We start from the raw sequence: 19,572 nt of genomic DNA, 5'->3' as shown, positions 1-19,572 counted from the left end.
ATTTTTATTTATAAGTGTTCAAAATACTTATATAAATTTATAAATGTTCAATAGCGGTGTACAGTGAAAAAATAAAGTATTTATTTAGTAGACCATATGGCGTGAAACTGTAGTGCTACAAGGACATAGGTGAGTACCGTTCCTGAAATCTGAAAACGGAGTTTAGATTATTTGTTAAATAATCTGTATAAAAGGTTTTACCGATGCAAGTAGTCCTGTACCAATAGTGAATATGTCGGAAATCTTGATTTCCGGTTTCTGTAAAGTCAAAGTAGCAATAAGCATCTCCACTTGTGCTGATTCCAGTTTACTTAATTTGCTGATTGGACATTTAAAAAGAAATGATAATATATCTTGACTCTGAAAAATGTAATTATTTTTATTTAATCATTTTGGTTTACACACCATTACTGATACTTTTTGGGCTTGATAACAAAGAAAACTAAAAGCAACATCAAGGGCTGAAGATTTGAGAATAAGATAAATATCAAATTTCAACCAAACTGCCTCTCCTTCGACAAACATTACAGAAAAATAAACGTAACCAATAAGCAGCAAGCAAATGTTAACACAGTGAATGATTATAATTCCGGGTTGAAGGAAATTTTCGTTTAGTTTAAAATTGCGTCTTAAGGACATATAAAGGCGTTGGAGTTTTTGAATTTGTTCGAAATGAGTCAATCCGGAAATTACGTTTTGTTGATTATTTCCAATTACCGTAAAATAATTTTCAGGTAAGTCGTTCAAAAATTTCTCAATTTCGTTAAAACATTGGTCAAAGATGTACTCATACATTAATAAAAATTGTATACAGTATAGTCCAAGAGAAGCATTTGAAAGAATAAAAATTTCAATCGTAACCATTCGAACCAAGAATTCGTTACTGACATTTTCCATCGTTAGTTCAACACAAAACATTATGATTTCTTCAATCGTTAGTCCCACAACCATGATCATAAGCATGTTTCGAAGTTGCTTTGCTTTTTGACTGGTTAAGATGACGTCAATTCCGTATTTTATTTTATTGTTTATTAAGACTATTAGTCCATGTGATTCTCGCAGTTTTATCCAATTTTTTAGCAAGAAAATAGTATTGATTATTATTGTTGAAAAAGTGTAACTCATTTCTATAAAAATGACCACTTGTTTAGTGGTAAAACTTCCTTCAAGTCGGTTGAAATCATTAATTACTCCATAAATAAGGATAATACTGCAAAGAATGGTTACAGATTTTTGAAGTTTTGAGGATTGAAAATGGGGTCTTGATTGCGGTGTCGTGTGGTAACAGTAGAATCTAGCTTGGTAGATGTTTACTTGATTCATATACAACACTGGACGTGTTGCACAAATAATACAGTCGCTTGGTACAGATTTTGGATTTTTTTGTTTCAAACTAATTTTTCTAGACATTTTTCTGAATGATTCATCCAAAATTAGACTATGGTGTTGAGCGATGAGAAAATAATAATGGAGTAGAAAGTGTAATTCGAGGTGTAATTAGACAGGTAAACAACAAATATTATACAAATAGTTACAATATTTATGGTGTTCGACATGTAATCAGAAAGAGATTAGAAATAATCTGTTTTACCACAATGCTTTTGTCATTTGTTCTTACAATTAATTAGCGATTTAATTGGAAATGAATTTATTACGAAAATAAAAAAAACTTTTTCGTAACACCATGACGTTGTAATGGAACTAAACCGGCAAATGGAATGGTGGTTTTCCAAATGTAATAGCACATTACAAACGAGGTGGCAAATATGGCATTACCCCAAGTGCTTATGTATACGATCGAGAGGTGCCAGCCTCGCGACCGGATAAAGCACAAGGGGTAATTTTTAATTTAATTTCGCTCGATTTTAATACAGAATTATAAAATAATTTGTGATATTTTCAATCGTTTTGGCTCAATTTGAAGGCGGGTATCAACCTACATCAAAGTATTTCAACCAAATACTGGCTTGAATAAGAGTTTTCTTCCAAAATAAAGCAATTTGAGCTATTTTCAATTTAATTTTTCTTGATTTTAATACAGAATTAATTTAAAATTAATTTATTTGATAAAAATAATTGCTTCAATGTCAATTTAAGGCTAAAATAAAGCAATTTGTGATATTTTCAATCGATTTGGCTCAATTTTAAGCCGGGAATCAACCTGAATCAAAGTATTTCAATCATGGACCTAGTAATAGTCTATGATTTCAACCCAATACTGAGTTTTCTTCCTAATTTTAAGCAATTTTAGCTAGTTCAAACCAATTTTGCTCGATTTTAGTACAGAATTTATTCTAAATTAATGTATGTTATAAAAATAATTTCTTCAATCTTAATTTTAGGCTGAAATAAAGCAATTTGTAAAATTTTGAATCGATTTGGCTCAATTTTAAGTCGGAAATCAACCTGAATCAAAATTTTTCAACAAAATAATAGCTGATTTGATTTTTGACATTTCATAAATGTCAATTTATGAAAATTATTAAACAATGAGTAAATTATTATTACATAATGTATTAAATAATGTGTAAATCTGATATTAAAATTGTTGAAATGGAGTAGGGTACTTCAGAAGTAAGAAAAGCTGCTACAGAAGCAACTGAAATAATTGAATACTAATTTAGCAAAATATTATACATAACTAAACAATTTGAAAGAAAAAATTCCCGGTACTTTTGTAATCTTAACGTTGGCAAACCTGTATACAATCGTCCAAAAGATAAAATTATAATACTGCTCACGGGAATTAATTAATTTAAAAGGTTAGTAATCAACATATTACATTAGTGATTGCGAATAAAACTATGTATTATCCGATTTTTTTTTTAAATTTGAATGCCACACGGCCGATAAGAAATCAAGAGACTTGACATTTATTATCACAAACCTGGACTACTGTCTCGGTTTACAAACTTCAGCTGCCTCTGTTGTTTGCTCTACATATGTGACTAATGACGTTTAAAACAAATATACCGGGTGTCCCAGGCAGGCTTGGATATAGGAGGTTAACATGGGAAATTAGGTTTTTTTTTCGGCTGCAGGAGTAACAGAAATTAAAATCTAGTTAATGAAGCTTGTAGTGCTCGAAAAGGACTATCTTATCGACATTCTTGTCGATTCTCCAATTAACTCCATTTCAGCGAAAACGGCTCTTGAAAAATTGAAATTTGAGTTTGCCGGGTTAACGTTACCAAGAAACGAACTATCAAGGCAAATTGTGAAAAATTCTCCTTTGGCAACAATGACTTGATAGTTCATTTCTTAGTAACGCTAACCCGGCAAATTCAAATTTCGATTTTTCGACGGTCGTTTTCGCCCATATGGAGTTAATTGGAGAATCGACAAAATATCGATAAGGTAGCCCAAACTCCATCAGTCAGATTTTGATTTATGTTACTCCTGCAGCCCGAAAAAATTTAAAACTAATTTTCCATGTTTATTTCCTATATCCAAGCCTGCCTGGAACACCCGGTATACAGAGTGTTTCAGAACAGAAAATTTCAAGTAATATAAGATATCAGGAACACAGAAAAAATGTTTAAAAAATTCTATCTGTAAAAACATATTGTCATAATTTTTTTGACATTTGACATTTTTTTATGTCTATTTAGTGTTATTAATGATCTTATATATGTTTTTTCATAATTACTTAGTAAAGGTATGAAAATTTTGCCAATAAAAGCCACAAAATAACGTTAAACATAGTTACAATTTAGGATAGTTTCCTTGTTTCCTCTTCTAATTATTCTAATTATTGTTTCAACAGAAATAAATAGAGTCACAGTGCAAACTTGAAACTCCCATAATTTCGAAACTTTTATAGATATAATTTTTAACATTTTTTCTATGTTTCTGGTATCTTACCTTACATCGCATTTTTCTTTGGGGCGCAACTTCTGAAACACCCGTATCTCTAACAAAGTAAAAGTACATACATGTAACACCGTAAAACTAAATAATTAAAATTTTCTTACCAGGTCGTTGAGCTCTTGCAATTTAAAAAGTACAATTGTACTTCCAAAAATTCCAACGAAACATAGAACAAATCTAAGCAACTCCTCAATAGTGTAAGGCTTTGACTCTTGAATGTAATTGACAAAGAGGTAGAAGTTTCCTACCAAAATCAGGCATCCACAAAACAAAAACAATATTAAATGTGCTTTAAAAATATGACATATTAAACGAAAATTTAAAAACACACCGTGATGAAAATTCTGAAGTTGTTTGATATTTCTTATCAGACCTATTACATTTTTCTTTGTTAGAATATGTTTCACTTGTAGATAACAATTTCCAAATAAAAGTAAATATATTTCTAAACAAAATAAAACTGATACAAAAAGAGACATATTTATAACAAAAATAATAGAAACTGTTAATGCTTGAAATATAGTGTTTGAATTGAAATTTCGGTGACCCCAAAATATTATTGCTAGTATTACAGCAAATATTATTAAAAAAGGAATGCAAATTTGGTAAAGAATAGAATAGATTTTTGTATGAAATACCTCATCAACAATGTGCTTGTTAAATTGTTCAACTCTATTCTGGATCATACTCAAGATTCCGTTAAAATGTATGATTTGATTTTTTTGAGTCAGTTTTACAWTGATGAGAAAGCAACTAAGTGCAAAAGTATCAAGAACTACTAACAATGAAGTCAGAAATTGATTGAAATTTTTTGTATCAATTGTGAATATCGATAAGAGATGTTTGGCTGTGAAAAACACTGTTATCATAAAAGCACATCGTGATAATAATATAGATTTGTAAAAAGACGGAGAGGCTGAAGGGCTAGAATGATGACAATATGTTTTGACTGCAAATATAAACTGAACTATAAATAAAATAGGATAACTAGCACAAATAAAACAATAAGGGCTGGATTTTAACCAGTTCATTGCTACTTTTATAAGTGTGTATTTTATAAATGAAATATAGCAACATTATCATGATTCAAATGACCACCAGTTATTACTTATCAGATTATTTGTATGGATGTAGAAGTACAGTCGCCGTCAAAATTAAATTATTTTTTATCGAAACCCAACTATGTAATTACAGTACATTAGTTTTTTTTAACCAATGTAGACGAATGTACGAGTATCTTATAGAATCAGTAAATAACGTAGGCAACAATTTTTATAAAAAAAAAAATAGTGTACACAATGTAATTTTACTTTATTAAAAAATATGATGCAATAATGCATATATATTAAACTTTTTTAATACTTATTGTACTTGATTTTTAAGGCTAAATAGAATAAGTTAAATTTTTGTAGGTTTAAAGGGTGTACAATAAAATAGGTAAGGTTCAGACCTCCAAACCCTAGGTTTTTTAGAAAGCTTACTAAAAGCTCTACACGATAAMGTAATAACATAGAGTGTGTTGAGGCATAAAAGCCTCAAATACACTTACTTGAAAAAAAAAAAAAAGAAACATAAAAAGACTGGATACGGAAATATCAGCCATCAGCCCTCAGACATGAGCCAGCGTTGTTACGAGACAAATGCACTGATCGATTAATTGTTCTCAACAAAAGAAAAATTGCTTCAAAACCTCCAGTCAATTCGTTCGCGCCATAAAGTTAGCAAGGATTTGAACGCCAGTCTTATTATCCCATGTCAAAATGGTTGGAACGTTGCATCTTCAAAACTATACCTCAAAGAAACATGTGATTGTAGACTTAACTGTACAGACTGCAAAATTTGTATGCTTAGATATTGCTGTTCCTGTATTGACTGTTCGGTAAAATACAGTATGTGTAAGCATATTCATCTGTTATGTACACATATGAATCAAAGAAGTGGACCAGCCAAAAGTACAACACCAGGTAATGCTCGTGTAAATGCTACTTATTTGTTACAAATCAATTAATAGGTCATTGAAATATTTTGTTTATTAATTATTTTCTGCATTTTAACTATGTAGAATGTTCATTCCACATTCGCAGTGATGACTTGGACTTGGAGATATTCGAGTACCTTTAACGCTGGTAACTGCTTTTATAAAAGCCATGTAATTGCATATTTAAATACTTTAATATTTTTATTTAGTTGCTTGGTGGTGAAAGATTAGGTGGCGGTTTTGTTACCAAAATCCTAACTCCTGTCGTGTACAACCTCAAAAATGAATCCTCGGGACAAATCTTAAAAAAAAATTCACACAAAGGGCCTTAAACCCGCATAGTCTGTTACAGCACGATGTGAAGTAAAGCGCCTAAAACGCCACTACCTAGCTCCCTAGAAGCTAAACTCTTCGAGTGGTTCGGGGCATCTCCAGGAAATCCGATCCTGGAGCTATATACGTCTCCGCTACCCTAGCTACTTTCCCCGCTGCCGCCAACACCGTCACCAGTCCGGGCCTAGGAAATCCGAGAGGCGCTAGTCCGGAAGATGGGAGCAAGCCCAATATTGGCCAGTCCGACTGCCTGGTTGGAGTCCCCCAAGACTCCAACAGCCTTCTCGCCAGTGCCGGTCTCCCCGGTGACTCCAGGCAATTGTAACGAAGCGTTTGGGAATTTCCATTGTAAACGTCAAACCTCATGAGCTTGCGTGGTCCATGGGTATCCCCCCACTGAATTCGACCGTGTTTGTTTACGTCCGAACCAAATAAAAGGCGAACGCGATTTACAATCCGACACTCACTTGCCGCGCAATACAACCGGTAAATTAGGCTCGAGGTCCGCTTCAGGTGTCACTGCGAAATATTACTAGCGTATCCTAACCGTTCCGATCCCGTGGCTGCTGCAAAATAGTGCCAGCTGACCATCTCCGACCGAAACCACGTGGACCGTTGCGAAATAATACCGACGGCCCCTCCGACCGAATTGTAAATAATTGTGTATATATAAGGATAGTGAATAAGTTTTATGTGAACATACATTTTATTTTAATAAAACACATTTTAATTTATCCGACTCTCTCTCTATTAAGTCCCCGACGAACCCTACAGTCAACCGAGTACCCGGAAAAGAAAGCATTGTAACGTAGTTACTAAAATTAGCCCCCGAGGATACGCAACCAACCATACAAGCCGTGTCCCTCCGAAGCCGACCTGTCTCTACCCGGTTAAGACCTTTTCAAGCCGACCCGACTATACCTGCAGGTGGTGCCCCATCAGAATCGAATCGCGCACCTGCAGCCGGGCACTCTATAAAGCCAAGCCGAGAAGGAAAATAAAGCCAGTCTTCGCCGAGTCCTAGTTCCAGCTCCAGCTGCAGCGACCAGTAGTGACCAGTAGTGAGAACAGTACCGGAAGTGAAAGTGACCGAGTGCCCCAAAAAGGATTACCGGAACCGAACCGGAGATGATTGTAGTGTTATGGTTGTAATAATTCAGTAGCAACAAGATTATTAGAAAATAAAGAGACCTTACTGTTACAGTGGATCAATCTTTCTTTGCGACGTTAGGGTAAATCATCGCCTAACAAAATCACAATATTCGGTTTGTGATAGATTGTCAAAGCGCCATGATGCGGATTCTATTGCACAATGGCTGCGTATGTGGATTCGAGATGGAGCAGCTACTCCCAAAGAAGTAGTTTGTGACAAGTCATTAGCATTGTTGTCGAGAATTGCTAAATCATTTGGACACATGAACAGTATAACAACATACATTAATCATTGTTACAATATTGTTTTTAATCATCAAAATTACATCCCAAAAACTTTTATAATGTGTGATGAAGCCAACTTCATAAAAAATCTAAAATGCTTGAAGAGACAAATACTGGTCATTTTTATTGTTGCACAGAGTGAAACAGAAGAAAATGGTTGAAAAAACTAATAGCAGACGGAAGTAAATCAACACGAAAAAAGTAATTTTGCATTTGACAAGTGATGATGCAGAAACAAATGAATCTATAGAAAATAATGATAGATATTATCTTGATATTATCAATAATCATCAGATTCCTTATTTAAAACATGCGGTAAATATATTTTGGAAGAACCTAAATTATATTTATCTTTGGAGGGAAACCGAGACAACATGCAGTATCTTCCGGAAATTATACCAGACGTATTAAGATTTATATGCTATTTGCCTTTATGGTCTTCAGTAATGACATCTATTTTTCCTAACAGTGGAAGTATTGCTTCAAGTGCTCCAGTAGAAAGTAATTTTAGAGGTATAAAAACCAGAATATTCCGCAAAGTTCAGCTTCCTCCTCGGATTCATGAATTTTTGAAAGTCCACATTGAAACTTCATAAGAAGATGTACCCACCTCTATTAAATTCTAAAAACAAGGACAGCATGTTAGAATAGAAAGACGCAAAGGATATTTTCCTTAAATGTTCTCATAAAAATAAAAACGAGTTAAACTCATCAATACCCAAAGAAGGAGACGATGCTCTTTGTTAGAGAAAACTCATAAAAACTCCAAAGAAATGGAAAGAACCAAATGCGATCAAATTAAGAATAATGAAAACGACGAGGCAATGAAAGACGAAGAAGATAAGAGCAGTTGAAAACTAGAAAGGTGCAACTAAACCTAAACGTCCACGAAGATCTTATTTGGAAAATCAGAAAGAATTATTTGTTATTATGGAACTTTCGGCACGGAAAATACAATTCGCGTATCCTTAATGGAAAATGGAAACTCTTCTCCACTAAGAACAGTCACAATTTATAAAAAAAAGTTTATGTTTACCAATACGTGTAGATTTGATGCACTTCAAATATTGTGAAATGTTGTCTTCTTGTTACTGTGACTTCCCCGCATTTAGAGAAGATGTTGCTAGTGATAGTTTTCCGGCAGAGCTTTTAAAGAATGTGGTCAAGGAAAAAATATCCAGACATAATAAGAGCTAACATTTTGTAACAAAGTTTTGAAAAAGTCCTCAAACCCAAGAGTCTGACAGAAATTCCTTGTGTATACACACAGCAATTACTAATAGACAGATTAGCTACGTACTAATAATTTACTCGTACTAATAATTTCCTAAAATGGACCAGCTCAATAGCTGATAAATTCTCTGTTGGCAACAATGACTTGATAGTAGTACGTTTCTTAGCAACGCTAACTAGGCAAATTCAAATTTTGATTTTTGAAGGCCGTTTTCGGCCAAATTGAGTCAATTGGCGAATCGACAAAAATGTCGATAAGATAGCCCTTTTCGAGCACTACAAGCTCCATCAATTAGATTTTGATTTCTGTTACTCCTGCAGCCGGAAAAAAATAAATTCACAATTAATTCACTTTCGCAAAATAATAAACAGATCGAGAGACAAGACTAAACCTTCAGATTTGAATTCAGACTACAGACTTATAACAAAACCTAACTTAGACTTCAGACTGAAATGCGTATCCTGAATTTACCTATAATATAAATTAGTGCAAGGGTTGAAAGGTTTTCAACGATTGATAAGCTCGTGATGTTTACGTTGCCTTATGGAAGTTTCTATGCTGATCCATAGGCACGTGGTTGGAGATAACATAACAAACATGCTCTGTTTAAAAATTTATTACACAAAACTAAGACAGCTAAAACAATTTTTTTCTTACTTCCACAAAGAAGAAAGTACAGAATTTAAAGCTGTAGCAATTTTTTAGTGTTTTGCATTAAAGATTTATAAATTAAGAAGTTTGTTAAAAGTTAAATAAATTAGAAAATTTAAATGGAACACCTCATTTTTTTTATTTTTGAAACTTATAGATTGATAAATTGTCTATCTAAAAAATAAACTTTTAATGTCTATAAATGATAAATGAAAAGATATTTAACATTCAATATTAATTATAGCAACAATGCCTATCAATATCTGGGCGTTGTTGATACTATGGCAACCATAGAAATTCCACCACGGATCTCTTATCGTTGATTTATCCAGAGATTTTAAAAGTCGTTATAAATACTAAAATTCAAATTATTTTATTGTAAAAGTAAAGAATAATGGATTCAGTTTAATGTGATTATTAAGTGATATTTCTTCCATCTCATCTGCAACTGTGCACTTTATGGCTACTGAAACAATGGTAATTATTTTGTTTTATGTTTAACATTAAATATCTTTTTAGTTATTAACTATAAACACCTAAAAGTAAATAATTTTAGAATGACAATTTAATAATGTTTTAAATGCAAAAACAATAAATAGGGTGTTCCATTTAAATTTTTTAAGTTATTAAGCTTTTAAAAAACGCCTTCATTTTTTATCTTTGCAAATGCAACACACTAAAAAAATGTTACAACCTTATAGCTTGTACTTTCTTCTTTGCGGTAGTAAAAAAAATATTTCTAGATGTCTCAGTTTTTATGTAATAAAGCGAACGACTTGGAAGCTCTGAAAATTAGAAGAACCTTCAACGTAATAAGGAAGCCTGCTTAAACGCTCAAACTGACGTCAAAAGAGCACTCACGTATGACATGTTCTTTAAATAGCTTGTAGCTGGCGGACGGAGGCTTTTTCACTTTTTAGTACATTCAGAAAATTAGAAAATGTCGTGTACATAAACCGACCCTCATTATTTGGATCCTCCTACCTAACCGCAGTTATAAACCATCTGCGAGGGGAAAGTAATACAAATGCTTTTGCATTGAGCCACAACTTTTCTTTTAAGTAAATGTTGTCATGGAACATTATTTCATTAATAATAAACATTATAATTAAACGTGTGCAAAGTGTGTTATACGGTATGTCCCCGAATTGAGTTTACAAGATTTTTTTTTTATCTTTTTAAATTATTAGTTCCAAGACGCTCCGTAGTACCGCAGTAGCACCGAATCCCTCGTATGGACAGAGTACTCCCTCTTCGACGGATATGCGCCATAGCGACAATCACCCCGTTAAAAGAACCACCCTCACGAGACTTCTTCGGCGTGTTTCCCAAGTTATCCACTAGACTTGCCAGGCGAACTGGTATTGCAGTTTCACTGTGTCCTCCTTAGATCCAAAAACCTATTTTGTTATATTTACTTTGTATATAATTCAGTGTATTAATATTCTACTAACCGTTAGTTTGTAGTGTTGTGTTTCCTCTAAAAAAAACTAGCTACAAAAGCGACGCCCAACGTAGCGGCCCGAAGAACACAACCTTGGACTAGCCGTACGTAAACCGCGAAGTGACTCGCGTAGTGCTAAACAAAATTTCACGTAAACCGCGAAGTGACTCGCGTTGTATTGAACTTGAATTTCATGTAAACCGCGAAGTGACAAGCATAGTGCTGAACCGAATTTTACGAATCGACTCGCGATAAAGTGCGAGTGTACCAAAAACTCTGAAGTGATTAATCGCGAAGTGCCTCGCATAATACCAAACACGTTATTACAAAATTGCCACCACGCCGACTTTAAGGTCCGGAACAATAACAAGAATAGCGATCACAGCCGCACAACTGGAACTGCTCATCGAGCGTTTAACTCCACAGGGACCGGTACGCCACTTTACATATTGTCGTGCTAGATTCGACGGAACCCAAACCCAAGAAGCCGTTGAAGACTTCCTCGGCAGAGCTAACTTCTACAAAGTGCCCAAAGGGATTTCAGTTGAAAATGCTATCGTAGGGTTGCCAATGCAACATACACCTGATGGACTGGAATCAAGGGATTAATTCAAATTTGTGGAGACGCGAAAAAGGCAAACATATTTGCCCCAAGCTCTSCAGCGTACCGCAATTATCAGACGGTAATCGAAAAAAAACAAGACACAAACGTTCCCACCGGTCTATTCGTGGCTCAAAACAGGCATTATTGGTACAAGTTCCACCTGTAGACACGGAGTCGGTTCGCGATTGTCGTAAAAAACTTTTAAAAAAAGTGCCCAAATAGTGTGTAACGAAGTTACTAAAAATACCCCCCCCCCCGCCGCAAAGGCGAAGATTCTTCAGTAGTTGTCGCCAAGTGTCCCAGCAAGAAGCAGTGCCAGGAAGCAACAAGTGACCAGTGGACAAGTGAACAGTGACCAGTGAAAGTGACCGGAAGGCAAGTCCCTTCACCTCCCCGCATCCAGTTCCCCGTCTTCCCCCCTTAGTCCTCTAGTCCTAGGCTTGAGGAAGCTTAGTCAGGGCTTCCGGAGGGCTTGAGGGTACCGTTCCCGATAATTCCCCCCCTATCCGAAATCTTAGTCCCCTTCGTCGTGGCTGAACCCAATCAGGGCCGCAGGGTGGCTTGAGATAACCGCTCCCCCAGCCGTTTCCCCTCCCCGCACCTGCTTGCGCTTTATAAAGGTGACCTGCCGAACTCGCTTGTAACCGTATTACATAACCGCAGCGCTTGCATAACCGCTTACGCATTTCGCTAACCGTCCGCCCCATAGTTGTAATTTAATAAACCATTTATTTATTTAATCCGGTTTCTATTCACCACTCGCTCCCCCCCCCCTGACATCGACCCCTGGAAGAACCGTCTCCATTGAGCCACCCGTAGGACCCCCCCCCCCTCGTAAAACCGGGTGCTGGCGCCCGAGGTAAACCGCCCCAAGGAAGAAACGTCACAAGTGTAACCAAAAACGACGGGTCCATCGACTCCAGCGCCAAGTTTTCGGGCTACGGTTGCGGCCAGCCTGGAGTTATCCGCCGAAACTGTACAAAGTGCACTAGTGTACACCCGGGGAAAAAACTATTCACCAGTCTAACTTGGCGCTCACGTTGCGCTTTGTTGCAATAGTGTTTCAAACTAACTAGTTGAGGAGCAGGTACAATATGTTGAAAAACCCTTATTTAGGAAGTGGGTCTGGACTGGAGGACACACATTTCTTGAAAACTGTGTTATGGAAACTTGCTTCAATGAGTATGTCCCCGGATTGAGTTTATAAGAGGATTTTTTTTATCTTTGATTATACGCCAAAACTGCAAAGGACCACCCACAACCGCTGTCATGGATGTTCAATTCTACTCCTTGGATGCGCAGGCTGTCGGCCGACCAGCTGTCGAATTACAGATTAAAAGCATCACAGGTACAGCTTTTATCGACAGTGGAGCTAAAACAAGTCTAAAGCTAAAAAAGCTAAAAACACCAAACGAAAGGTCTAAGCTTTCTCTTTCAAACGCCAAAAAAACGAATTCAAAATTTAAAAAAATGGCAGAGTTACCGATTTTTAAGATATAAATTTTATAAAAAATAAATAAAATAAAAAGTAAATTTTAGAAAAACCCTAAATATTTCAAAAATKACTAAATTTAGGTATAGAGAAAGCTGATGAACACACCCTTAAAATACACGATTAATCCAAAAACGCAGTAAGAAATATAGCTTTCCATTTAAAATAAGAAAGTTGAGACCGATTTCCAGTATAATCGGAAGTGCCGCCCGCCCATCTTGAAAATATTTTCATTTAGGAGGACTTAATGCATTATGTCTATGTACCAATTTCAAATAAATATGATTGTTCGAACTCCGAATAATTTTAATATGGGGTTTAGACGGAACATCTTGTATAGAACCATGCAACAAAAGAAATTGTGCAGGAATAAACTGTAAAAATGTTGTGAGAATTCAATGTTCCAAATGTGGTGTTGGTTTATGTATTAAATGTTTTAAAATGTTTCATACTGTAAAATAGAATATTTTTTTTAATATGTCTATTTTGATCACATTAACGCTTAGCATGATGATGACCTTTTTTTCAAAAATTGTAATAAATTTTGAAAAAATCAATTTACAGTTATGTTTCTATGGATTATCTCGACCTAAACCCAAAGTATAGAAAATAAAAATCAAAAACAAAAAACTTCGGCATTAAAGGGTTAATGTCGTTTGTTACAGACGTGTAAGTCCAGCTTGTGGTATTTTGATTCTATGCGGTTCATTGTGGAACAATCTGGAGATTCTCTGTCCGGTTTATTATGCAGCTCTAAGCCCCAGGACGCGGAGTTAGTATTACAAATGTTAGTATTGTCACAAACAAGTGAATTTGAGGAATTTACTGAAGACAGTCTGGCTCTGGTGTAGGGAGACATAAGTTTAAACACTCATACAGAGTTGGTGATAATAACAAGAGGCAGGATCTTACACTGAAAACATTTTAGAACATGTAATGTCTTTTGCACGTTTTGTGGGAAACGATTTCCTTTTATTGCAGGATAATGTAAGACCACATTCTGCCCGAATTATGCAAGAATATCTTGACGACGTGGGTATCTCAGCACAACGCAATGGCCAGAGCACAACGCAATGGCCAGCTAGAAGTCCCGATCTGAATCCGATCGAACACCTCTAGGACCCGATGGGCAGGCGTCTTAGAGCACTTTCTCGGCCAAGAGCAGCTTGGGCAAAAATGGCATGAAATTTGGGAAGACATTGACCAGAACGAAATTCGAGCTTTAATCCGTAGTATGGGTCATCGCTGTGAGGCAAGAGGAGGAAGAGGCCGAAATACTGAATTTTAGGTGTTGTTTAAATCATGCCAAGTTTTGGCATAATAGATTTTTCTTTATTTTTGTTCTTAATTTCAAGTGTGGCTTAAATTAACACGTTTGAATTTATTTTAATTCTAACGAAATTTTTCAAAGTGATGAGTTACGCTTTTTCGCCAGTATATTTTGAGAATTCCCCCTTAAATACAAACAAAATCAGAGGGATTAAACTCAACACACTATCAATTTATGCGTTACCCAATAAAGGCAGAGAATTAACCCTGGTAAATCAAAAAAACAATTATATATTTTTGGGGATTAGCAAAAACTAAGAGAAGGTAAAAGAGCTGGAACAGTTACAAATCCAGAAAATAAAATAACAGTAATCAAATCATGTAACTCAAGCTTTTATGGCCAGGCAAACGGAGATTAGCTGGTCTCCAATTTCCGGATTTTGAAAGCTGACAAGTTTCGTCACGTACAGTTTTGTGAGTACGTGAGATTGACAAGCAAGAGTTCATTCATTTTTACAATAAAATTTGATCTAGCGATAAAACTCGTTATAGTTGTAATGTAGGAGTGAACACACACCACTGCCACTACTGCGCTCAAGAAAACTTGCATTGAATTAGAACTACTAATTTCTAGAGAATTTTTTCTTTAAACTTTTAAAGTGGAATAATCGATGACTTTATAAATTGGACCCCACTTTTTTGCTAGCAATTGGAACTGGTGAAACGTATCGTACCTTTGTTGAAAATGAATTGTCAGTTTTCCTAGAGAACGTACTCATTGCTCTTCGACAAAAATTTTTGTTTTAACAAAATAGGGCTCCCCCACATTTTCACAGAAGAGTTCCTGATTACTTGGACGAAAATTATGAAACTGTACAAATTAGGCAATAGGCATCCAGTATTAGATAATAGTTATTTATTATACAAGCGGATGAAGTGAAAGTGTGTGAACAGAAAGTGTAAGTGCACAATTCATAGCCTTGGAGAACACAACTCTTCCAATTTTGTTGTAACAAAATCAAATCGGAATCATTGCCATCTCGCAAATTTAATTGATTTAAACCGACAATACTCAGAGAGTCATCCAAGAGAAAAGCAATTGAAGATTTGGCCAACAAACTAGCTAAACTTATTGCTAAAAGTCACCAAAAATTGGATTCATCGAATACGATCCTGCAAACAAAGCCGAGGTGGACATTTGAATAATGTGTTGTTCAAGACATAATTGTCATAAATTGTACATTAAAATAAAAAAAAGTTTAACTTTTATTTCGAAACTTTTTGTATTTTATTTAATTTTAAAAACATATCGTTCTTATTGGAAAACCCTTTACCTCAAATTTTTTAACACCTAGAAAATCAAAACGACATTTTCGACTAATAAAAATTAAATTAGAAAATCAAAATAAAAAAATAAAACTGTTGCAACAGTATGCGAAGACTACCGTTAAAATGTTAATGTTAAGTTACAAAGCAGAAATATACACCAGCATTAAGATCTTTTTCTGGGGGCAGGGATTGTGCTCAATTTTCGAAACAAGTATGATGGGTTAATGAGGGTCGCTAATCCTCAAGGTGAACTGCGTTTAGTACCATCATAACGGGGTATCCATCCATGGGTTGGGGATTAAGTGATTAGAGAGTTTTTGCAAGTCGTTTAGTTTAATGTTAACCTTAACGACAACGTCATTTAATTGTCGTGTGTACCTCTTTCAAGGACAAAAGGCGTATTCCGTCAATTCAAAGACGTTTACGTAAACGTCTTATTTTTTGATTTCTTAGCAACGGTCATTTGTCGTAATACTTTAAACTACGGATACCTAAAGACTAGGATACGACACGATGTAAAACAAAACGTCCCCATTCTCGATAGTTCCGTTAGCGAAGCCAGATAGCGCAGTTGTTCCTTTCCCGATCAAGTTTTAATTAAAAAAATGGCTGTATTTACATAAGGGTGAGCAAAACGCAAATAAAAAAATAAAGGCAGATCGAACATTAAATTCTCCATAATAAGAGATAAAGGTAATGCAAAAATTTTATTGAAAACTATATTTAAAGAAATTTCAAACATTTAGCAATTTGCGCCCCGTCTCATATTTTTAAAAATGTTACGAATACGGTTAAAGGTACAAGAAAAATATAAAAAAGAAAGTTGTAGAGAATGAAATTTACAAGAAAAGGGTCCGCGAGATGATACCTCTATCTTCAATGGTTTAGGTCCTAAAGACGTTCAAAGACGCTCAAGCGAAGAATACGGCTCATTTTTACCGGTGGTCAAGAGACAGAAAATTAATTTAAACCTAAACGGTTGAAGATAGAGATATGGTCTTGCGGACTTTTTTGTAGGAAATTTAATTCTCTACAATTATGTCTCCTACACTTTTTTTGTATCTTCAACCATATTCGCAGCGTTTTCAAAAATATCGAAAAAAGTATTAAAAATAAATTATAAACAACTATCAGTTAGCGTTACGCCCAATATTTTTAAGAACGCTTCGAATATGGTTAAAGATACAAAGAAGTGTAAAAAACGAAATTGTAGAGAATAACATTTTCTACAAAAAAGTCCGCGACACCATATTTCTATCTTCAACGGACAGAAAACCCATAAGATGGTTAATTTCTACATATTTACTGTTATTATTAAAGAAATGATTTTAGAAACATGTAAAATGAAAAGTGCAACCTATGGTGTTTACCCTCTACAAGAACGTCATAATGTGGAGTATTTATCTTAAATTCTAGAAGAGGCATGTCAAGAGTTTGGCATAAGCAAAGAAAAAATAGTAACTATTGTTACTGATAATGGTGCCAATATTGTAAAAGAATGCTGTAATACTTTTGGAAAAGCAAAACATCTTCCATGTTTCGCTCATACATTGAATTTGGTCAGAGAAAAAGCTTTGGAAAATTGCCCCGATTGCCCCACTTGTTCACTGCATGGAGGAAAAGCTGAAGTCATTTATCCCTACTAACCAGGAAACAATCATGTTTAAGGAAAAACTCACCTCCGAAATATTGAACCGTTTTGGTCAAATAGAAAATGTGACCTGTTGGTCACAGCATGTTCCTCTTTACCCAAGGTACAAAAAATTACACTTTAAGGATCCATTGGCAGTAGCTCGTGTCGCCAACGCCTGTACCACCGCCTGTACAAAAGGATGACCTATGGGATCATCATAGAAAACTTATGTTACAAGTGACGAACAATAATGAGGGTGAAGATAATTATACGTTAATCAGTGCTGAAATTAGCCAGTACCGTAATGCTCCACTATATAACTTAAAAGAAGACCCGTTTTTAATTTGGGATAAACTTAAGTTAGTTTACCCAAGATTACATGTATTGGCAAAAAGGTTTCTTCAGATAATGGTGACTAGTGTACCTTCGGAACCATCAGCGTTGTGCAGTCCTCAGTTTAAATTAAAATATCTTTGAAACGGTCCATTTTAGGGGTATTAAAGGTTATGCGTTTTTTATTCGAAATTGATTACTCTATCGATTTGGGCAATAAGAAATTGGTGTTAATATCGACTGACCTTAGCGCAGTTCACCTAGGGATTAACTCAACCCAGGTAAGAAAATTTTTCTGAGCGCAGTCCACTGTAGGGATTAAAATGCGGAGCTAGAAGTGAGCGCAGTTCACCAGCACCCTTTTGCTCTTACGCTTAACCGAAAACACACATCTCTGTACGGCAAACTTTTAATCGTTCTTTATTGCATCTCAACACTATCAAAGTAGTAGCAGTCAGTAAATAGATCCCTAGGGTAAGCTAAAGAAGCGTTAAATGCTTTAAAGCAATTATTGATTACAATAAAGCAAAGAAGGGGGTTGACTTCAGTGACCAAATGTCATCCTATCATTCAGTACTACGAAAAAGTTTAAAGTGGTATCGAAAATTAGCTTTTGAAATGTTTTTTGGAGTTAGTATTGTCAACTCCTGGATCATTTATAACAAAACAAGTTCATCAAAGTTGTCAATCACAGAATTTCGTAGACGATTGGCACAAGAATTGGTCACCACACCAAAAAAGCATGAAGAAAATTTAAAAAGAGTTGTACGCACTTTTATTAAGCCAACCGAATCAGGAAAGAAAAGAAGGAGGCAGTGCCAAGGATGTTACAATGAATTACGATTATCTCATTCTAGCAGAAAAGCTAGCAATCTAGTGACAAAAGTCACTAGTTATTGCAGTGACTGCCCTGAACAACCTGGAATGTGTTTAAGTTGCTTCAACAAAAATCATAAGAAATAGTTTCATTTGTTTAAATAAAAAAAAATATCTACCTAATGTTAATGCATGTAGTTAATGAATTATAGTTTAATTTTTTATGTCAACATTTTTAGCAATAAATTTAAGTTTTGTGTTGATTTTGATTAATCATTGTGAATAATATAAACACCAATTCAACCTAAAACTTTAAGAGGGTAATATCGCAAATAAACTGGAATACACAGATACGACTGAAAAGATAAGTACTACTGTATATATAAAAAGAAAATTACCAATCATATTTGATATAAATGTAACAGTTTTAGTGTGAAAAATTAAAATGTTTGTACATGCATGCCGGTCCCCGGAGACCGGTAACGCATATGGACGGGGTTTTCTAAATCATCTTACGCAGTCAACGTGTTAATATTCTTTGACAAAGAATGAACATTAATTTATTAACATACATATTTTAAAACTGAATGAAATTTGTAATTTGTATWACTTTTTAATGTAAACATTCATAAATCTCACATAATGATTTTTTTTAGGTATTGGTTCAACAATACTACAATACGGAATGGCAGAGTTTACTATCGTCGTCGGCGTCTAAGTGGTCGAACAATTCACATTTGTGGAACCGTACAATCCATACTTGCTTCTCAAGTATCGGAAGCACATCAACCCTACAGGTACCGTAAAATATTTGTATAAATATTTTTTTAAGGGTCCCGATCAAGGCGTATTTCGCATTGTCGAAAATCGAAACGCTGAAAACGATGGGGAGCAACTTGAAATGTGCTATGACGAAATTCGGTCGTACCTAAATGGCAGGTACATGACAAAACCCGAAGCGTCGATCGAACACTCAAAGATATTTGTCAAAATGATCGACCTTTTGCAGGAAAAGGCGTCATTCTCGGAAGAGATTTCAAGCAATGTCTTCCTGTCGTTCCAGACGGCGATCGAGCCACCATCATTGCACATTGCATCAAATCGAGCATTCTTTGGCGTCTGTTTGAAAACATTCAGTTGAACGTCAAC

The 19,572-nt window shown here is 35.0% G+C and overlaps 1 protein-coding gene across 1 annotated transcript; it reads right to left on the bottom strand.

Annotated features, from left to right (window-relative positions):
• Nucleotides 1-53: 53 nt before the first annotated feature.
• Nucleotides 54-19,515, bottom strand: LOC123005281. The gene is made up of 5 exons (XM_044398962.1): nt 19,352-19,515; nt 19,123-19,298; nt 3,975-4,114; nt 202-360; nt 54-149 (listed from the first exon to the last, which is right to left on the bottom strand). The coding sequence occupies exons 1-5, from the start codon at nt 19,513-19,515 to the stop codon at nt 81-83; spliced, it is 708 nt and encodes a 235-aa protein (XP_044254897.1). The 3' UTR covers nt 54-80.
• Between the last annotated feature and the right edge of the window lie 57 nt (nt 19,516-19,572).

The sequence above is a fragment of the Tribolium madens genome, unplaced genomic scaffold (genome assembly GCF_015345945.1).
Source record: "Tribolium madens isolate multiple individuals breed KSU strain unplaced genomic scaffold, Tmad_KSU_1.1 Scaffold_20;HRSCAF=117;Tcas5.2_LG4, whole genome shotgun sequence".
NCBI classification, from domain to species: Eukaryota; Metazoa; Arthropoda; class Insecta; order Coleoptera; family Tenebrionidae; genus Tribolium; species Tribolium madens.
This window is presented reverse-complemented; position numbering and strand designations above follow the sequence as displayed.